This window comes from Lissotriton helveticus, chromosome 1_2 (assembly GCF_964261635.1).
Source record: "Lissotriton helveticus chromosome 1_2, aLisHel1.1, whole genome shotgun sequence".
In the NCBI taxonomy this organism is placed as follows: Eukaryota; Metazoa; Chordata; class Amphibia; order Caudata; family Salamandridae; genus Lissotriton; species Lissotriton helveticus.
In genome coordinates this window covers 9,507,222-9,528,890 of record NC_136058.1, presented here as the reverse complement: position 1 = coordinate 9,528,890, position 21,669 = coordinate 9,507,222, and the positions used below count along the sequence as shown (strand labels likewise).

General features: G+C 42.7%; 1 protein-coding gene across 1 annotated transcript in view; it reads right to left on the bottom strand.

Moving 5' to 3' along the window:
- Positions 1-21,669, bottom strand: part of VAV3 (vav guanine nucleotide exchange factor 3) — a 1,314,294-nt gene that overhangs the window by 550,231 nt on the left and 742,394 nt on the right. The window contains exon 16 of the mRNA XM_078668453.1: positions 6,406-6,507. Within this exon, the coding sequence (XP_078524579.1) occupies positions 6,406-6,507 (102 nt within the window). The remainder of the gene's footprint in view (positions 1-6,405; positions 6,508-21,669) is intronic.

The window sequence follows — 21,669 nt, the reverse complement described above, 5'->3', positions numbered from 1 at the left end:
GATGAATTATTATTATATATTTAATATGTAGTTTTTTTTTATTACGTTAAGTTTTAAGTGCAGGTTGTAGGGTTTGTGGGTATTATAGGGTGAGAAGTAATTTAACTATTTAATAATTACTTTTTTAATGATTCTTCAATTGATAATTATGCAAATTGTGTAAATAATTGAATTATTTATTAATATTTTTGGTGTATATTGTTGTTTTTGTAGGTGTAAAGGTTGTGCAGGAAATGAATTATTACAATTAATAATTAATGTTAATTATTAATAACAGGTTAATAGATACTTATGTAAATTATGTAATTAAGACATTTTTATGTTAAGTATGAGGTGCAGGTTCCTGTGTTTGTAGGGGTAAAAGGTGGGAAGTAAAATAAATATAATTAATTTATTATTAGTTAATTTTCATTAATTGATCATTAAATATGGAAATTATGTAAGTAAAAGTTTTTTATATTATATAGTAGGTGCATGCTGTTGGGTTTGTAGGGATAAAGTGTGGGAAGTTAATTAAATATAATTATTGTATTATTAGTTAATATTAAATATTTCTTTGATAATTAATTATGTAACATTTTCAATTATTATAATTTTACGACTAATTTTAGAAGTGTGTTGTTTACATTGAAGAGGTATATTGTAGGATGTTATTTAAGCATTCATAAACATAAAATTAGTTATTAATTGTTTAAAAAAAGGTTGTTTAATATGTTATCTTAATTGTGTTATGCTTTTTAATTGTAAATAAAATTACATTTGTTGGTTGTTATAATTGTGAAAATATAGTGTGGCTTTTTGATTATATTATTTTTATTTGTTTTATTTAAAATGTTTATTAAACATTGTAATAAACAGGTAATTCTTTTATTTAAAATAATGTATATATGTATTTTTAGATTTAAATATTTGTATTTGTGTTATTTAATGTAATTGTTAAAATATTGTATTTATTTGAAGTGAACTACTCTCACTCTACTGTTGCACAGACTAGAGTGGGAATAGTAAATTTTACCCCTCTGCCATCCAATGCTTTCTCTACTGTTGCATAGACTGGAGTGGGAATAGTAAATTTGACCCCTCTCTAATGCAACACTTTATCTACTGTTGCACCGACTGGACCTTTACGTGGGTCAATGCATTCGGTAATCATATCGATTTTTGAAAAAAGGTGACTCCAACCTCCTCATTGATTAAAGACCTAAATCAATACTTTGTGATGCCCCAAAATATTTTTCTAAAAATCGTAATAATCTCCTTACAGCTTATTCAGATGCTGGGAAGGCTGACACCTCTCAATAATTAGGCTAACCTTGTCTTCTTAACAATGAAATATGTCCACCTCTGGTGAAGAATAATTTAAGGGCTGTCTTTGATTCCGTAAACAAATTCTTGTTTTAGGTATCTTCCGGACACTGTCTAAAAGATTTTCATACTGTTTTCTTCATGATTGGTAGGTGTGGCTTGCAAGGGACGACGACCATGCTCTTCACAGTGAAGCCTCTTCTGCGGAAAGACTATATCTTAGCCCAACTGTCTTCACTTTTTGAACAATTTACTAGATATTAATTTATGTGTAGGAGCTGATGCTCTATGTATATAACTCAAATTCCGATTCCCAGTCTCCTTTTCACAGATGATGTGGTATTGCAGAGGAGTGGTTACAATGCTATACATAACTTGCAATGGGAACTTATAGTATATTGCAAAGCCATGAATCAATACTAATTTTGTATAGTTAAATCTACAGGCAGGTGTTATTGAATATACTCACTCACGGAATACAGTCTGTTACAGATCTAGACCAAAGTGGTTTCCTATGAGCAAACTCCACTGAAACACTCCCCCAACTGACATGCAGTCCTCACTCTAGATGCAGACACAACTTTCATTCATGTCTCCTGGAGTTCCCTCTTTGCCACAATGGGCATACATGGTTTCATTTTCAGTACTAACTTTACAAAATGGTTAATCACTGTAGCATTCATAATTTAATTTTAACAGAGAGACTAGATAGGGTTGCCCATATACTGATATGTATTTTTACTTAACTTGTGACCCACCTATTATTCATACTTTTTCAAAGTCCTTATAGAGTATAAGGAAAAATAATGATTAACAAAAAGCAATACATAGAAACACTGGACTAATAAAAGGAATATTCCATACCACCCTCGTGTTATAATATGAAAAGATGCATACTTAGTAAAAGCCTCTAGGTAAATGAGGCTAATGGTATATAGCACATGCCCAACATGAGGAAGGAAGGAAATGTAAGATGGAAATGTATGGAAAGTATCATCCTTCCTGTAAAAGGAGTACATTCTCATAAAGAAAATTTATGTTGTCAAACTCCTATGAAAGGTAACAAACAAACATTTGTGAGGTTAATCTACTTTTGAGCTTCTTACAGTGCTCAACACATTTTTATAGGATACCTGTTTAGTTTACATTTCAGGCCATTCCAGGGAATGTTGGCTACAATCTAGTCCAATCTAATTAGATTTAATCTGGTTCAAACGTTTCATTTTATACGTACTGTCTCTGTAAAAGTTAGGCTTCGATGTGTGACCATCTTTAAGACAATAGAAATAAATGTTTGGAAAGACCTAGGTTTCTGTTTTCTGGTACATATGTGGAGCAGAAATACAGAACACTACTCATGGAGTTATTGACATGACAATAACTTTTTTATCTCAAATCAATATCTGTTATAATAACACCTCACAGATCTTCTTCTTCTATTGACCTCACCACAGATGATTACGTTCAGCTCTACGTTATTTAACCCATAGAACGCTATTATACAACACTTATTTAAATTTAATTTGATCAAAGCCATTTTAAGTCCTACCTAATTCATCCAGATATAATATGTTTAATGGAATAGAATTCCACAAAACTACAGCTAGGATTGAGAAATAATGGGCAAGACTCACAAAGAGCCTCTGCACTCATGGCAGAGGCTTTGCAGTTGTGGCGGGGGCCCTCTCTCGTGGAGGGGCCTCCGCAATGAGAAACTGCAGTTCAGAGGTCCTGCCACGAGTGGGAGGCCCCTGCCACGACTGTGGGGCATTCACAAAGAGTGCGGAGGCCCTTTGTGAATCGGGTCCCCAGTCCTTCAGACTGCCTCTAATATATGATGGACCTTTTTCATTGTTCTGTGGACAATCCTCACATTAATAAACTTGATACTGAACCAGAACACACTGTGTGCTGCAGTGATCTGTGACTTACACCAGCCCGCTTACCTTTCAGAGTGTCTCATTAAGTTATGGTATCTGTCTGCCAGTATGCAATGGCTGGAACCAAGGGTGTAGTCATGAAATTAAAATACCCCCCTTTGATTTATACCTCTGATGTCAAAAAGTATGGCCGACCCAACCCAGAAGGAGTCCCTTCACCTCTCTATCCATCTATGATTTTGGCTTTCATTCATCTAGTCTGTCATCATCCGATGCATCCATTGCTTTGCCATTCTGTTTATTCATTCTGTCTCCATCCACCAATTTATTCACTCAGCCATTCAACCATTCTTTCTTTAATTTTTATTTTCACCCATCCATCCTTTAACTATTACAATGAGGGTGGTAGCACACTGCTTCTCATCCCAGCACAGTTCCCCCATTGCATCCTGCTAAATGCAGTACACTTACTTTTAAAGTTGCTGTAATTCTTCAACAGAGTTGGTACAGGTAGTGCTGTTATCTCTAGACAAGTGTTTCTGGGTTTAGCCCTTCATCAGTAGAGAGCAAAAGTAATGTAGGACAGAGACAAGTCATCAGGGGTTGCTGAAATGGTGCCCAAGTCTCCACAGGTCACAGTACCACTCCACAGGCACACAGGTGCATCCCAGGAAAGCTTTTCAGCTCATTGGCTCAAGGGAGCCTTTCAAACAAAAGGGGGGTGGGAGCAGACTGCTTCTCATCCCAGCATAGTTCCCTCCATTGCATCCTGGTAAAGGCAGTACACTTACTTTCAAAGTTGCTGTTAATTCTTCACCAAAATTGGTACAGGACGTGCTGTTATGCGTAAACACCTGTTTCTGGGTTTAGCTCTTCATCAGTAGAGAGCAGAAGTAATGCAGTAAAGAGAAAATGTATTAGGGGTTGCTGAAATAGTGCCCAAGCCTTCACGGGTCACAGTTCCAATCCACAGGCACACCGGTGCATCCCAGGAGAGTCCCTCCTCACGTCTTGCGGAAAGTAAAAGAGGTGGTCTTATCAGCCATAAGGGGTGTATTAAATCTTTCCATCACCACTGGACTTGTTCCACCAGCCTGGAAACATGCCATGGTAAAATCTTTATTGAACAAGCCTAGTCTAAATCCAGAAGTCCTGAGTAAGTATTGCCCCATATCCCTGCGACCCATGCTTAGAGAGATCCTGTAAAAGCACATAAACTTCCCTCTGTCAACCTTATTAGAAACCCATGATCTCCTCAACCTTTCCCAGACAGACTTCCACCCCCAACCTGCAACAGAATTTGCACTTATTGCCGTGGTCGAAGAAGCTAAAAAGATAAATGATCTGGGAGGAGCAGCGGCCATCATACCCCTGGACCTCAGTGCCGCCTTCGACACGGTCAATTTTAATATTCTCCTCGAAAGGCTTAGGATGGACGGCAGAACCCTTCAGGTCTTTGCAGGGGAATCTTCCTCCAGGCCTCTGCCTCTCAGCTATGGAGTTCCTCTGGGATCTTCCCTGAGTCCTACCCTGTTTAACGTGTACATGAAGCCTCAGGCAGATGTCATCCAGCCGTGCTGGATTAAAGTTGTCACCTATGCTGATAACACTTAGATGATATCGTTACATCACCCGCTGAACGCTCCAAACGACCTGGAATCCTGCATGGAGAAAACAGCCACCTGGATGCAACACTCATGTCTCAGACTTAATGAAGACAAAACCGAAATTATGTTTCTAGGGAACACACCCTATAAGGACCTCAAATTGTCTTGGCCATCCTGTTTGGCCATCCTCCCCCCCCCCTCCACGCCCTGGTCCCAAATCCCAAAAAAATAAATCTGGGCGTGTGGCTTGATAAGTCACTTAAATTCAACCAGCAAGCAGTGGAAGTGTCAGGAATTTCTCATGGCATCCTCAGAATGCTGCCTAAAGTCCTCCCCCTTTTTTTATGGGGGTAAGGAGAATTATGGTCCAGGCCTTAGTCTTGTCGCACCTAGACTACTGTAATTCACTGTACCTAGCAGCACCTAAAACCACCTTAAAGAAGCTACAGGTGTCACAAAACGGTGCCGCCTGACTACTGACAGGCCTGCCCAGAACACAGTCAGCCATTATTACTTAAAAACTTTAAAGCAAAATTCATTGGTATAAAAGGTAATAGGCAATATAAGGATTTAGAAATTCTCAATTGATCTTTACTATTCAAAACATCTGTACACACCTGAAAACGTTCCGCCTGGAAGTCTTCTTTAATTCTATACACAAAAGTCCACAACAAATGTCAAACCTTGTTTCACTTGAAAAAGACACTGAAATGAACTAACTACGGGATACTATATCCAAGCTCTAGAGACAAAGCACCGAGTCCAGGTGGATTCCTCATAGAATTCTAATTCTGGTCCCAAAATTATGTTTTTCAGCATTTTCATTCTGAGAGGGACTAACGTGGTTACTTTTAAGAAGCATGATCCAATACCTCACAACGTCGCAATCTGTCCATCTACAAGAATTAGCAGCCAATTTTCCTCAACAACACCAACTGTAAAATCGATACAAAATTGTTGGCTTTGTTTATTAATGAACACGTTCACCATATGATTGTACTGGAGCAATCCGGTTTTGAAAAAGGCATCTACATTATTGTTAAACGTTCCTAAATATTTTTCATGGTGCTTCAACACATTTCTGCCATGATTCCAATCCCAGAATTCTACAGTACATTGGTTTGCTTCAAGTGGTCCCATACACCACTGCCTAGACATTAAAGATGTTAATAAACGTTTCTTTTCTTTTAATGAAATCCCATTTTTTTGTAAGAAAAACCGCTGCATTTACTATCCCTCAGATGGCTGCGAATTGCAATTTACGAACTGCTTCAAAATTATTCCCGAGGTGGATCAAACTGACCCACTATGATTTGGTATTTTGTGAACTGACCTATTAGTACACAGGTTGGTTTGAAAAATACCAAACTGCTCCCAAAAATACTGGTTGCAATTTGCAACCAGTATTCTGCAAATAGTGCTTCATATATTTGGCCCTAAATCCTTTACCAAGTGCATACCCACATTTTGAGAATGTTAAAGTGCTTACAACTAACAAAAATATTATTTGTATGTGTAAGTCAAATGTTCATGCACAAACATTTTTGAGAATCGGGTACAAATTATTTTGCAAATGTGCAGAAAACAAACAAGACTGAAGTAAATGCACTCACCGCAAAAGCATCTGACAAACTTTACAGGATGTAACACGTGTAAAAGTGTGCATTTTAAATTCATGGAAATTAGAATTCACATTATCGGGCCTGATGTTGGATCTGGAGAGAAGAAAAAAATAATATTGCATTTGTTACTTGACTTTGCAGGAGTGTGGTAGCTATGCCACGGAATACAATAAAAAAGACAAACACATCATACTAGGAAGGAAATACAAGACATATTGCTATTTGGAGCTGCTCATGTCTTTAATCCTCATTGCCATGGTTTGTTTCATGCAAAATGCACAGAAATAGCAAATACATGTCTCTCATCACAGCAAACAAATAAGCGGTCTCCCCTTAGAATGTAAAAACCATTGATTATGGACCAGTTTCAACCTTGCTCAGCCTCATGAGATAGGTGTACTTTGGATTCGGGGTGGCGGAAAAATATGTGACCCATTCAGGGGCATACGCATCACATTTAGGGTATCACACTATTTCAACAAAAGGGGATGAGTGAGGTAAACCTCCCATCTGCAAACATTTACTCAATGAGGTGAATGTTTGAGCACTGCAGTAATCTGACTTTGCAAGCTCTAGTGGGTATAATGAATACCAATGTAATCATATAATTTCACAACCTCAAGTTCTTCTTGACATAAGGAGAAATCGACCTGACACAACATTGCAGCGCAACTGTTACTGCTTTACCTGTAGACGCATATGACATCAGTTCTATTTAGACACAAAAGTGTAGAAAACCATTAATAATACATCAGTGCTATTTTTCATTCAATCTCAGAACACAATAGGTACTTATGTATCTCAAGCAGCAGGTTAAACATTATTGCATGCTCAGGCATCATATATCAGACGGTTACTCTTAGATTATAAAGTCTTGCAGGCATCTCCCTCAAAGAGCAAAGACACCCATCAGCTTGTACAAATATCACAGGTTCAGGCAGAGGCCGGCTGGCCAAGAGGACGATCAGAACATAGACTAGGGCTGGATCGTCTGATGGATTAGTAAGTCATAATGATGGTTGGACACACCTGACCAGGTAAGCCTATAGAAATATTTCAGTGCTATTTACAAGTAAAGCTGACAGGATGTGGCCTAACGACTAGAGTGGTCACCTTGAAGCTGGCAGATGCTCAACATCCTGTGATTCTGGGCCAAACATGTAATCTTCCCATGTCTAACAAAATAAATGTATCTGTCTGTAATGCAACTTGTGCTCATGTAAAGTCACTCTGATACCTTCCAGTCGAGTTCACGCTACATAAAACTCCACCTACAATAAAGAAAAAAAGGCAGCACTTGGTTGACAGAGATAGATTAACCTTTGTTGATTGTGCGATAGAGCGGCCAGAATTCTCAAAGATATTTGCTCCAATGCACTTTTTCGTATTATTTACATCAACAATTGTTAAATGTTTTTAATAGCCATTATTTCAAAATTTAAGTCACATATAAAGATGTGCACTTTTTTCCACTTTTTACATCTAAGTGGAGCAAATAAAGGGCCCACAATTTCAGTGCCCAACCAGATTATGGTGTCCCTGGACATATTAAACAGAGCCATACTTCCTCAGAAGAGTGCCTCCGATCTGATCCTTTCATGGAGACTCCCAGTGTACCCGTGTCTCTGGTGATTTTCAACAATAAGGAGCCAGATGTAGACTTTTTGGTAAACATGGGCATCAAGATACATCATTTGGAAAACGCACAACTCTGCTTAAAAAAACACTATCCAAGTCTGAATGACTCGTCATACCCCACAATCAACCTAAACCAATTGCAGTCCTACTCATTGCACTCAAAACTAGTCAACACCAAATACAAGAATAACATCAATGAATCTACATGGCTTCACACTCCAACTGGACAACAGTGCCAAGTCACTTGGTTTCAATATAATATGTCTCTCAAATTCAATGTACCCTCAGTCAGAAGACAAATACCTCATGGACCAAACATTAATGCTTTGTAAAGTTAAGTCTTTCCTTTATGGAGGTATTGCCAAAGCTGTAATTTCCTTGCACCTCCCTGAAAAAGATGCTCAGCATAGCCACTTGCCTGACCATTAGTACTCCGAAATTTGAAAGGATGACACCTGATGCCAGAGTACTCCACTTCCCCACCTTTTAAGCCTGTATTTCTTTCAAGACATGCTGCACCATGTAGGAAGCACAGCGCTCAATGGCTTTATTTCGAGTAAATCAGTCAAGGTATATTCACCACAAAAGTAGCAGATCTCATTTTTACCCTGAATCCAGGATCAAAATACATCCAGCAACCACATCCCAACACTGGAAACTAGGCAATGCAAGAAGAAGAAGAACAGAACAAGCTTTATCTTGCTCAACTGCCAGAATCAGAAACAAAATCCTAATCCAGATGTAACAACCACTCTTCCTCCACCTCTTCTGCAAGCAAATTAAGACTTTTTTCTTCACACAGTTTCTCACTGCATTCTGCTTTCTCCCCACTTACTACCACCTGCTAGGCCCCATAGCTCACTATACACCCCACACATTCATACATATGTACAAACAATGAGATAAAGGAGTCAGAGATCTTGTCATATAAAGAAGAACATCAACAGTTTAGGTCATCAACTTGATTGGGAATTACTTCAATACCATTACAGTTCCTAATTCTATACTACGCTCGTGATAAGAGGACATTCATGCCAGATTGCACTTCTCTCATGCACTAACTGAGCACTGTAATCAAGGGGCATTTTCAGGTCCAACCTACACCCACTTTAGAATCCAGTGAAAGGAATCTTTGGGCAGCACATTTTATAAAGTATGTGGGCCCACTACTCAAGAGTCACAGCACACAGCCAGAGTTTCTCAGAAAAACAGATGCAAACATATCCTCGGAAGTACTTCCACATTCAAATTAGCTACTTGTTTTACTATTCCAACATTTGACCTGGAAACAACTAATTTCAAAATAATTTTTATTAACCCTAAAACCAGTCTCAGAAGAAAATACTAAAACCAAAAACAAAGAACACAATTAAAAGTATCAGATGAATTTGGATATAAGGTCTATCATTTTGACATGGTTAGTGTTGAAAAGTAGGTTATTGGTAGGAGTAAGTATGCATCTACCACTAGTAATGAGTCCACTAAGACAGTATAGAGTCCAGTAAAGGTCTCAATAAAGGAGTCCCTTGCTCGATGCTGGGTAGCTGGAATTGAGCAGTCAGGCCTAAATTAGGAGACAGGTATGTAAAGCATTTAAAACAACAATACAAAAAATAAGTAAGAAACAACAAATAAGAAAAATCCCATACCAATTTATAAAAATAGTAAATATTTGTATGAACACATGGACACCAAAACAACAAAAATCAAATGTAGGAAACCGGAGATACAAATTTTTGAACATTAATCACTTTATAGTGCTTAAAAAACTATTGCCCCACTCTGGGATATCTTTTGGCGCTTACTGGGACAAAGTCAAAGTTTCAGGCTGACTGCAATGAAGTCCTAGCTGGGTACACTAAGCGGGAGGCCCCGGTCATAATTTTATCTTCGCACTTAAAAATGTATCTGAAGTTTTTCTTCCGAGGGCCCTCCCTGCTCTTCACCAGGCCGAATTCAGTGAGGGTTCACCGGCTTGCTTTTCAGGGAGCTCCCTGTCAAATCCTGGAAGTCGGGGCTACTGAGCTTTTCAGCAGGATGAACCTGGAGTCCTGGCCGGGTCACGGTTGAAATGGCTGGCTTGACTCTCGTGGTCAGGTCAGGTCGATCACCTTATGGAACTTTTCCCAAAAGTGCTCCAAAGTTCTCCAAACTGTAGGAGATGGTTCCAGAAGTCCTCCGAGTGGACTCAAAGTGTCTAAAGGCCTGGAATCCCCTGGATGGTCTCTGAAAGGTCTGGACCTCAATTCCCACAATGCACCCAGCCAAATCCTTAAAAGTCCACTTGATGCACTCCAGGATGTGGACTCTTGATGATGCAGGTGAAGCAAGGCACAGTCCCCGGGGCTGTAGCACCACAGTATGCAGCTGGCACAGTCATTCAGAATGCAGGCCTTTGGGTGAGGATTCAGATTCCAGGAGGATGGTCCTTCTTTTCCCTGTAGTTTCAGGCAGCAGAACTTAGAGGCTATGCCCATCTCACATATGTATTCTCAGCTTCTGGCCATTTAGAGGGGGGCACCCCTCACAATGGGATGCAGGGTGCCACCCAGGCACATGATCACTTCCTCCAAAGTGTGGCATCTTCTTGTCCCAGAAAGCACTATTCTTCCAAAATCCATGTTGGATGAAAGTTCAGTAGAGCAGTAAGAGCTAACAAAACCAACTCTCAGTGTGGATCATTTCCATAGCTCTCCTCCCCCTGACATCAGAAAATTCCTTCCTTAAGTCTGCTATCTGACTGGGGTACAGAGGACTGGGGGTAGGCAGCCTGGCATTCCCTGCCTGTCATCCTTTGAAGCCTCATGCTTTACGAGCCTTGCCCCCTGCTCTGGCATTTCTGTGTAGCTACAGAGCTTTCTCCTGCAGATAGCCTTTCCCCTATCTCCTAATCAAGGCACCCCTGCTAAGCCTGTTAGCACTGACCAATCAGGGAAGACTGCGAAAGATGGGATTTTGACTTATAGGCAAGAAAGTATTATAGCTTCTTTTCTGTACACGTTATGATAAATTCAACAAAAGCAATCTGTTGGATTTATCAATACCATTCTGTTAAGTCTTTGAAGTATATTATTCCTTTCTTAGCAAAATGTATGCATGCATAAAATATTGCAATGTTAGCCTATATGTCAAGTATCTACAATTGGGGAAAATAAAATGAGCAAATTTCCCTCACCAGACCCTGCTTATAGTTACATGCCCCCTACCCCTGGAACACCTAGGGGAACCCCAGGATGCCTAATATGTAAATATGATGTAGATCATCACTTCTATAGTGCCCAAAGCACCAAAGTCAAGTTTGCCGTGAATTTACTTTTAAAAGCAGTGCAGCAGAGAAGGGCTGCTTTTAGAATTACCTCAGGCACTCAGCAGTGCGTGCATGCAAGTGAAAACAAAGCTACTGGCCTCTAAGCCTCCATGCCCTATAATATACTAGGGTTTTCTGGGTAGTTTTAATACCCCTGCCATATTATCTACTAGGAACTTATAGGGTAGGTTATGTTATGTTATGTTATGTTATGAAAATTTATAACGCGCACAGCTGCTCCAGCAAAGGAGCGTCCTGGCGCTTGACAAGGTGACTAACACAACACAACTAAAAAGGCAACAAACTAGGAAACAAACGGGTTCAAAGGAATAAGAAAGTCTTAATGGCCCTACGGAATACCAAGAGATTATCCAGCGCACGTATCTTTAAAGGAAGGGAGTTCCACAGGGCCGCAGCCCGAACTCGAAAAGAGCGGCCTCCCGCTCGGCTGAGCTTATACCGAGGGACCACTGCTAGATCCTGACCTAAGGATCTCAAAGGGCGGGCAGGGACATACGGCATCAAAAGATTCATAAGAATCGGGGCGGAAGAGCCCTTCAAAATTTTGTAGGACAGGCAGAGCACTTTGAATTGAATCCTCTGCTTGACTGGAAGCCAGTGGAGAGAACGCAACGTGTTGGCGGCAGAACAGAACCTGGGCAGACCCATCACAGCTCTGTCTGCCGCGTTCTGAACACGTTGCAAACGTGCGATTTTAGCCTGGTTCACCACTACCAGGAGGGAACTGGCGTAGTCAAGCCGAGAGACCACCGTCGCCTGCAGCACCAGCTGCCTGGTCGAGGCGTCAAACTTTTTTAGGGCTGGTCTTAGTCCACGCAAAATGCCAAAACAGCAGGCGGCAGTTCTCTTAGTATGGGAGACAAAGCTGAGGGTGGGATCTAGCCACACCCCAAGATTTTTAGTCTCCATTACCGGAGTCGGGGTGGGCCCAAGTTCCGGAGGCCACCATATGTCGCCCCAAAGTTCCGATTGCTTGCCAATGATCATTATCTCCGTTTTCTTTGCGTTCAGCTGGAGACAGTTGGAATTCATCCAGCTGGCAGGTGCCCTCAGTCCATTCTGGAACCTAGGGGCATCCAAGTCAGAGTCCCCGCTGAGCGTGACCGCCAGCTGAGTGTCGTCAGCATATGAGACCATAGTCAGGCCCCACTGCTTGACGACATCAGCCAACGGCCTCACGTACAGATTAAATAGCGTGGGGCTCAGCGAGGACCCCTGAGGAACCCCCTGGGCCAGCGGATGGAATTTGGACTGATGGGGAGGAATAGCCACGCAAAAGGATCGGTCGGCAAGAAAAGAACAGAACCACTGAAGGGCAGTCCCTATGATCCCCGCTTCTTCCAAGCGCTGGAGAAGAATTTTGTGAGAGACGGTGTCAAAGGCGGCGCTGAGATCTAATAAAACAAGCGCCGCCGTTTGACCCGAATCTAACACCAAGCGCAGATGTTCCACCATGGAAAGAAGGGCTGTCTCCGTGCTATGGTCGGCACGGAAACCATTCTGCGTAGGGTCTAAGATATTAGCCCGCAACAGATGGTCAGAGAGGGCTCTGTTCACATGCGCCTCCACTACTTTCGCCGGCCAAGGGAGAAGCAATATCGGATGGTGGTTCTCAGGTTTAAGAGGATCCAAACCAGGCTTCTTCAAGATGGGTGTAACCACCGCATGCTTCCACTTAGCGGGAACCATACCAGTAGCAAGCGAAAGATTAATCATGGGCACACTGGAAGAAAGTCAAAGGATGACGGGTCTCTGAACAGAGCCGGTCTCAGCGGATCTGCCGGAGAGCCAGACTTGGTGTGCTGGGCCAATTGATTAAAACTCTCAGGCCCTAAGCACGGAAAGGTATGCAGGACCATATTCTGCTCGGGACAGAGGGACGGTCCAGTATACAATGTGGAAGTAGAAAAGGTACGGTGGATGGCTTGGACCTTCTCAGGAAAGAAGCTCGCCAAGGCCTCACATTGTGCCGTCGAACCAGTGTCGTTGATAGGGGCCTTTTTTGCCACCAGGTCTTTAAGAGCCTTAAAAATAGTTTTGGAAGGATTAAAACTATTGCGCAACTCAAGAGAATAAAATGCCGCACGAGCTTGAGACCGCGCGGTGGTAGGATTTAATAGTGGCGAGATATGACACTTTTTTACTAGTGAGTCAAAAACAAAGAAGGGAGGTAGAGCGAAACGACTGGATTCTTGCTCCACTGGGATACTTAGATAAACACAGAGAATCCAACTAAAAAATGGGAGGGGAGGGGAGTGTTTTCAACGTGTGTTGAAGCACTCAGTGTTTTGAAAAGTACCCCTCACACACCAAAAGGCCCCTTGGTGTCATGCTTCATCATCGGGGTCTTCGCACCCCTCTATCGGGATGCGGCGTGCTGCGACCTACGACTACGCGGGAGCACTAATAGTAAAGACTATGTGTGGTGTTGGTGTGTGGGGTGTCTTAGGTTAAGTGAGTGGTGGGATGTGGTGAAAAATTAAAAAATACCTGGCGCATGAGTTTGAGGAAAAATTTATTCTGAACTCTGGCTGGTATTATTAAAAGAAGTGCAGAGTGAGGTCAGGGCTGTTATATTAGGGAACAGGACCTCTGGTGTGCGTTGTCGACATGTTTCGGAGCCAAGCTCCTTCTTCAGGACGGGGGCACAACCTCCCCACCTTACTCACGTTTTTCTAAAATTAAAAAGTGTATTATACAGAAAAGTGACGAAAAAATAGGCTAAGTGTGCCTACAGCGGTCTGCTACAAGTACAATGACCTGCAGAAAGACAAAAAGGAGAAAACAACATTGGTTACCCTTGTAGCGGGTAGTTCAAGCAGGTGCAGTCACCTGGAACCTCACCATTATGCTTGTTTTAAAGCCTGTGGAAGGAAAAGGACTCACAAAACTCACAACATAGAACACACATGTACTGGTACTTAGAGTTATTGTTGGTCCTACTTTTGAAGCTTTCTTTTTTTGCCTCATGAGCATAGAGAACGTCTGGGGTGTTGCTATTTTTGCAATCTGTTGGGAAGAATGATGCAAGATTTAATAACTCATTCTTACTCACTTTGGTTTTAGGACGATGGTCTTATTTGATCAGACTGTGGATTACTCACGATTACAGGACGCTATGGACACCGTCTACCCCCACACGCTGCTCCGCTGGTTCTGAATGGTAGACCAGTGGTCATGCTATTTATACCCTGTTTCTTAATGGTCGGAAGTATCTGTGTTTCCTAACATGGGTGTTCCGCTCCATGTTAATTGACAGATGCCCATGTTTGGAACGTCCGTTAATTAGCCTCGCGCATGTCTCTCCGTCATGTAATGACATGGCATAGACGTCTGGTGATTCTCCCCGTCGGCGCATGGTAACTGATCACTCGCGCATGCGCACGCCAGTGATAAATGGCGCATGCGCGATTGCTATTGTCATTTCTGACAGACACTGATTATCGCGCATGCGCTTCTTGGATTCCGGCGGTCCTTTCAGTACTGTCTGCGCTTTCAATGGGGCAATATCCTTCTTATTGAAGCCGGTTTGTAAAACTTCAGTTTCTTGGTCTCAGAAGTATCCCGATTGAGTACCTTCAGACAATATGGTTGTGGTCGCGCTGTATTTATCTGCTTAGTTATAATAGTCTTCAATTTCAGGGATATTTATTAATTGAAGTTCTATTTTTGACATATGTGAAAGACCGTTTCACCGGTCATTGGTCATTGGTCAATTGGGTCCACGGTACATCGTCATTAAGCCCAATTATATGGGTTCCAAGCCTGAAAACCCATCTCTGTTCCTTCTGGAAGAGCCCAGCTTCAGAGGGTAGTTGCTCAATAATTGTCCAGTTTAGGTCATTTACGCAGTGTCCAGCAGTTAGGTAGTGAGTTGCCATTTTCGTTGTGCTCTTTTTACAGCGTACATTGCTCTTATGTTCGTTCATTCTTGTTTTGACGGCCCTCGTTGTCATACCAACATACTCAAGGTTGCAGGGACATTTGATCAGATATACTACGTTTTTAGTATTGCAATTTGAAAATTTCCTTTGCTCCCAAGTGGTTCCATTACGGAAGAAAAGTTTTTTGCTTTTCTTGGTCAGGTGGCAGCTACTGCAGTTTCCACAGGGAAAATGGCCCTGGACGTCAACAGATGGTTGCGTAACAGTTGTTTTTGATTTTGGTCTTGTGTGTACCAATATGTCTCTTAGGTTACGCCCTCTTCGGTGAGCAAACATGGGTTTTTCAAAGTTTAGGTTGCCACAGGTTAGTATCCTCCAGTGTTTATTCACAATTTTTGATACTTCGTTGGACATGGTGTTAAAAGTTGTCACACATATAGGTCTTTTATTCTCCTTTGCTTCTGTGGTTCGGTCCTCCAGTAGGGCCTCTCTGTTGTTATTCGTAGCTCTTTTTAGTCCTTTTGCAATGATTCTCTTGGGGTACTCTCGTTGCTTTAGCTTCTCACTCAGGTCTTTCGCCTGTGATTTGAAATTGGACATATTTGTGCAGTTACGTCTCAGACGTAAAAATTGTCCATAAGGCAAATTCTCACGCAAGTGCCTGGGGTGAAAGCTGTCGTATCTTAGCAGACAGTTTCTCGATGTTGGCTTGAAATGGGTAGTGGTTTTTAGGCCCCCATCTTCTGCATAAATATTTAGATCAAGGAAAACTAATAGGTTGGATGACATGGTACTGGTGAATTTGAGGAAGGCATTTTGGTTGTTCAGCCATATTTGGAATTCCTCCGCAGATTGTCGGTCACCTTCCCAGATGACTAGGACGTCATCTATGTACCTCCTCCAGCATTTTATGTTTGCTCTGTATGGATTTCGTTCATTGAGAATTTTTGTGGTCTCTAGGTGATGTACATAGAGCCCCGCCAGGCTCGGCGCAAAGGTGCTACCCATGCTGGTTCCATGGCACTGTTGGTAGATCGTGGTCTTGTATTGAAAGAAGTTTTTTTCTAGGGCCAGTGAGATGCACTCAAGAACCAGTCCTCGTGGTGTTTGGTACTTCCATTGTGTTGAGAACAAAACTTCTTCAATGATCATGAGTGTTTCGTCATGGGGAAGGCTTGTATAAAGACTTTCGACGTCCAGGCTAATTAGGAGTTGACTGCCCGGGTCGAAGGGTATGTCCTGTAGGAGTTGTAATACCGCTTTAGTGTCTTTGAGGTAGGTGTTAGTAGATTGTACTAGAGGGCGCAGGAAAGCGTCTGCGAATTTTGACAGTGGTTCTAGGATTGAACCGATCCCTGATACTATCGGTCTTCCAGGGGGATTGGTGAGGTTTTTATGAATTTTCGGGATGCTGTAAAAATACGGAATCCGCGGTTTTTTCTGCTCCAAAAATTCGCCCTCTTTCTTGCTCAACCAATCGTGTGCTAGGCCTTCTTCGATCATCCCTCCAATCTTAATTCTCAGGTTCTCTGTTGGATCCTGTTGTAGGATCATGTAATTGCGTCTATCAGACAGTAGTCTTAAACATTCACTGTCGTAGGCCTCGGCAGTTTGTAGGACGATGGCTCCGCCTTTGTCTGCTGGCTTTATTATGATATTAGTGTCCTCAGATAGCGATTTTAGGGCTTGTTGTTCCTCCCTTGTTGTGTTATGAAAAATTCTGGTAGACGACACATCCAGTTTGTTGACTTCTGTCATGATAGCTTTTTCATAAGCCAATAGCTCTAAGGGGACCAAGGGATCTGGTGGAGTGAAGGTAGACTTGGGTCTAAGGCCGGTATCGGTTCTCAGAACTGGTGATGGTCTTTCCATGAAGTAGGCTTGTAGTTTCAATTTGCGTATGAATTCCTGCATCTCAATGTTCATCTTGAAGATATCAGGTCTCTGTGTAGGAACAAAGCCTAGGCCTTTGTTTAACACCTGGGTTTGTAGACTCGTTAGTAGTGTTGGAGTGAGATTGACCACTAAGTCCCTCTCTGGTTGCTGGACGACGGTTGGTTGGGTAGGGATCCCGTCATGCTCCTGGTTTGTCGGGGGTTTCCTTGGTTCTGGTCCTCCCATGTGACGTTGTTTCCCTTCCGGTTCCTTCCCCGTGGTCCCGGGCGGGTGCCTAAAAAAGGCTGTGGGTCATAGAAAGCACCATCAAAATCCTGGTTCCATTGTGGATACCCCTGAGCATTAGCTGTTGGGCCAAACTGGAAAGGGGTGAACGGTGGGGGACCCATGTATTGTGGGAATTGAGGGTACCCTCTCCATCCCCGTTGTCTCGGGAACTGTTGTCTCTTTTGTCTCCAACCGCCTCGGTTTTGACGGTACCTTTGGCCATTACCTGAGTTAGAGCCGGTTGAGCTGTCTGACCCATCACTGTCTATGTCGCTGTTTTGGTTCTTGTGCACATAATCAGCTTTTGTGTATGGATAGGCTCCTTCCGGTGTGAATTTATCTTTATCCTTTTTAAGTTTACTGAACTTGCTTTGTTTCAGGGTGTATTCGAACTCCGTCATCTGTTGGTTAAGTTCATCTAGTCTTATTTTGAGGTCGGCAGGTGAGATGTAAGTGCTTAGTTGTACCTCAATTTTTTGAATTTCAATTTTTAATTCTTGTGTTATTCTGGCCGCTGTTTTAACAATGAGGACTAACCAGTCCCTGGTGCAGTGCCAGGAGATCAGGGACCACTCTTTTTTAAACTGGGCATCAGACTGGAATATAAACGGTTCAGTTTTGACGATCAGACCCGGTGGGCCCATTTTATTCCGGAGGTACTCTGTCATTAGTAGACCATGTAGTGCTGCTTTGATTTGGTTACGTCTTAGGTTTACTATTTCGTTCCAATCATTAATATTAGGACCTGTTTCTGGGTTGCTGAGGCCCTCAAACGGGTTGATGGCTGTGAGAATTCTGTCGATCTCGTCGTCCCCAAACGTGAGGCCATGTTCGTCCTCCATTGTAAAGACCGCTGATGTAAGTACCTAATGTGTGATACTATGTGTGTGAGTATGAGAGTAAGGCTCCCGCAGCTGTGCGCTGCCTGTACTGAGTCAAAAACAAAGAAGGGAGGTAGAGCGAAACGACTGGATTCTTGCTCCACTGGGATACTTAGATAAACACAGAGAATCCAACTAAAAAATGGGAGGGGAGGGGAGTGTTTTCAACGTGTGTTGAAGCACTCAGTGTTTTGAAAAGTACCCCTCACACACCAAAAGGCCCCTTGGTGTCATGCTTCATCATCGGGGTCTTCGCACCCCTCTATCGGGATGCGGCGTGCTGCGACCTACGACTACGCGGGAGCACTAATAGTAAAGACTATGTGTGGTGTTGGTGTGTGGGGTGTCTTAGGTTAAGTGAGTGGTGGGATGTGGTGAAAAATTAAAAAATACCTGGCGCATGAGTTTGAGGAAAAATTTATTCTGAACTCTGGCTGGTATTATTAAAAGAAGTGCAGAGTGAGGTCAGGGCTGTTATATTAGGGAACAGGACCTCTGGTGTGCGTTGTCGACATGTTTCGGAGCCAAGCTCCTTCTTCAGGACGGGGGCACAACCTCCCCACCTTACTCACGTTTTTCTAAAATTAAAAAGTGTATTATACAGAAAAGTGACGAAAAAATAGGCTAAGTGTGCCTACAGCGGTCTGCTACAAGTACAATGACCTGCAGAAAGACAAAAAGGAGAAAACAACATTGGTTACCCTTGTAGCGGGTAGTTCAAGCAGGTGCAGTCACCGGCGTGCGCATGCGCGAGTGATCAGTTACCATGCGCCGACGGGGAGAATCACCAGACGTCTATGCCATGTCATTACATGACGGAGAGACATGCGCGAGGCTAATTAACGGACGTTCCAAACATGGGCATCTGTCAATTAACATGGAGCGGAACACCCATGTTAGGAAACACAGATACTTCCGACCATTAAGAAACAGGGTATAAATAGCATGACCACTGGTCTACCATTCAGAACCAGCGGAGCAGCGTGTGGGGGTAGACGGTGTCCATAGCGTCCTGTAATCGTGAGTAATCCACAGTCTGATCAAATAAGACCATCGTCCTAAAACCAAAGTGAGTAAGAATGAGTTATTAAATCTTGCATCATTCTTCCCAACAGATTGCAAAAATAGCAACACCCCAGACGTTCTCTATGCTCATGAGGCAAAAAAAGAAAGCTTCAAAAGTAGGACCAACAATAACTCTAAGTACCAGTACATGTGTGTTCTATGTTGTGAGTTTTGTGAGTCCTTTTCCTTCCACAGGCTTTAAAACAAGCATAATGGTGAGGTTCCAGGTGACTGCACCTGCTTGAACTACCCGCTACAAGGGTAACCAATGTTGTTTTCTCCTTTTTGTCTTTCTGCAGGTCATTGTACTTGTAGCAGACCGCTGTAGGCACACTTAGCCTATTTTTTCGTCACTTTTCTGTATAATACACTTTTTAATTTTAGAAAAACGTGAGTAAGGTGGGGAGGTTGTGCCCCCGTCCTGAAGAAGGAGCTTGGCTCCGAAACATGTCGACAACGCACACCAGAGGTCCTGTTCCCTAATATAACAGCCCTGACCTCACTCTGCACTTCTTTTAATAATACCAGCCAGAGTTCAGAATAAATTTTTCCTCAAACTCATGCGCCAGGTATTTTTTAATTTTTCACCACATCCCACCACTCACTTAACCTAAGACACCCCACACACCAACACCACACATAGTCTTTACTATTAGTGCTCCCGCGTAGTCGTAGGTCGCAGCACGCCGCATCCCGATAGAGGGGTGCGAAGACCCCGATGATGAAGCATGACACCAAGGGGCCTTTTGGTGTGTGAGGGGTACTTTTCAAAACACTGAGTGCTTCAACACACGTTGAAAACACTCCCCTCCCCTCCCATTTTTTAGTTGGATTCTCTGTGTTTATCTAAGTATCCCAGTGGAGCAAGAATCCAGTCGTTTCGCTCTACCTCCCTTCTTTGTTTTTGACTCAGTACAGGCAGCGCACAGCTGCGGGAGCCTTACTCTCATACTCACACACATAGTATCACACATTAGGTACTTACATCAGCGGTCTTTACAATGGAGGACGAACATGGCCTCACGTTTGGGGACGACGAGATCGACAGAATTCTCACAGCCATCAACCCGTTTGAGGGCCTCAGCAACCCAGAAACAGGTCCTAATATTAATGATTGGAACGAAATAGTAAACCTAAGACGTAACCAAATCAAAGCAGCACTACATGGTCTACTAATGACAGAGTACCTCCGGAATAAAATGGGCCCACCGGGTCTGATCGTCAAAACTGAACCGTTTATATTCCAGTCTGATGCCCAGTTTAAAAAAGAGTGGTCCCTGATCTCCTGGCACTGCACCAGGGACTGGTTAGTCCTCATTGTTAAAACAGCGGCCAGAATAACACAAGAATTAAAAATTGAAATTCAAAAAATTGAGGTACAACTAAGCACTTACATCTCACCTGCCGACCTCAAAATAAGACTAGATGAACTTAACCAACAGATGACGGAGTTCGAATACACCCTGAAACAAAGCAAGTTCAGTAAACTTAAAAAGGATAAAGATAAATTCACACCGGAAGGAGCCTATCCATACACAAAAGCTGATTATGTGCACAAGAACCAAAACAGCGACATAGACAGTGATGGGTCAGGCAGCTCAACCGGCTCTAACTCAGGTAATGGCCAAAGGTACCGTCAAAACCGAGGCGGTTGGAGACAAAAGAGACAACAGTTCCCGAGACAACGGGGATGGAGAGGGTACCCTCAATTCCCACAATACATGGGTCCCCCACCGTTCACCCCTTTCCAGTTTGGCCCAACAGCTAATGCTCAGGGGTATCCACAATGGAACCAGGATTTTGATGGTGCTTTCTATGACCCACAGCCTTTTTTAGGCACCCGCCCGGGACCACGGGGAAGGAACCGGAAGGGAAACAACGTCACATGGGAGGACCAGAACCAAGGAAACCCCCGACAAACCAGGAGCATGACGGGATCCCTACCCAACCAACCGTCGTCCAGCAACCAGAGAGGGACTTAGTGGTCAATCTCACTCCAACACTACTAACGAGTCTACAAACCCAGGTGTTAAACAAAGGCCTAGGCTTTGTTCCTACACAGAGACCTGATATCTTCAAGATGAACATTGAGATGCAGGAATTCATACGCAAATTGAAACTACAAGCCTACTTCATGGAAAGACCATCACCAGTTCTGAGAACCGATACCGGCCTTAGACCCAAGTCTACCTTCACTCCACCAGATCCCTTGGTCCCCTTAGAGCTATTGGCTTATGAAAAAGCTATCATGACAGAAGTCAACAAACTGGATGTGTCGTCTACCAGAATTTTTCAT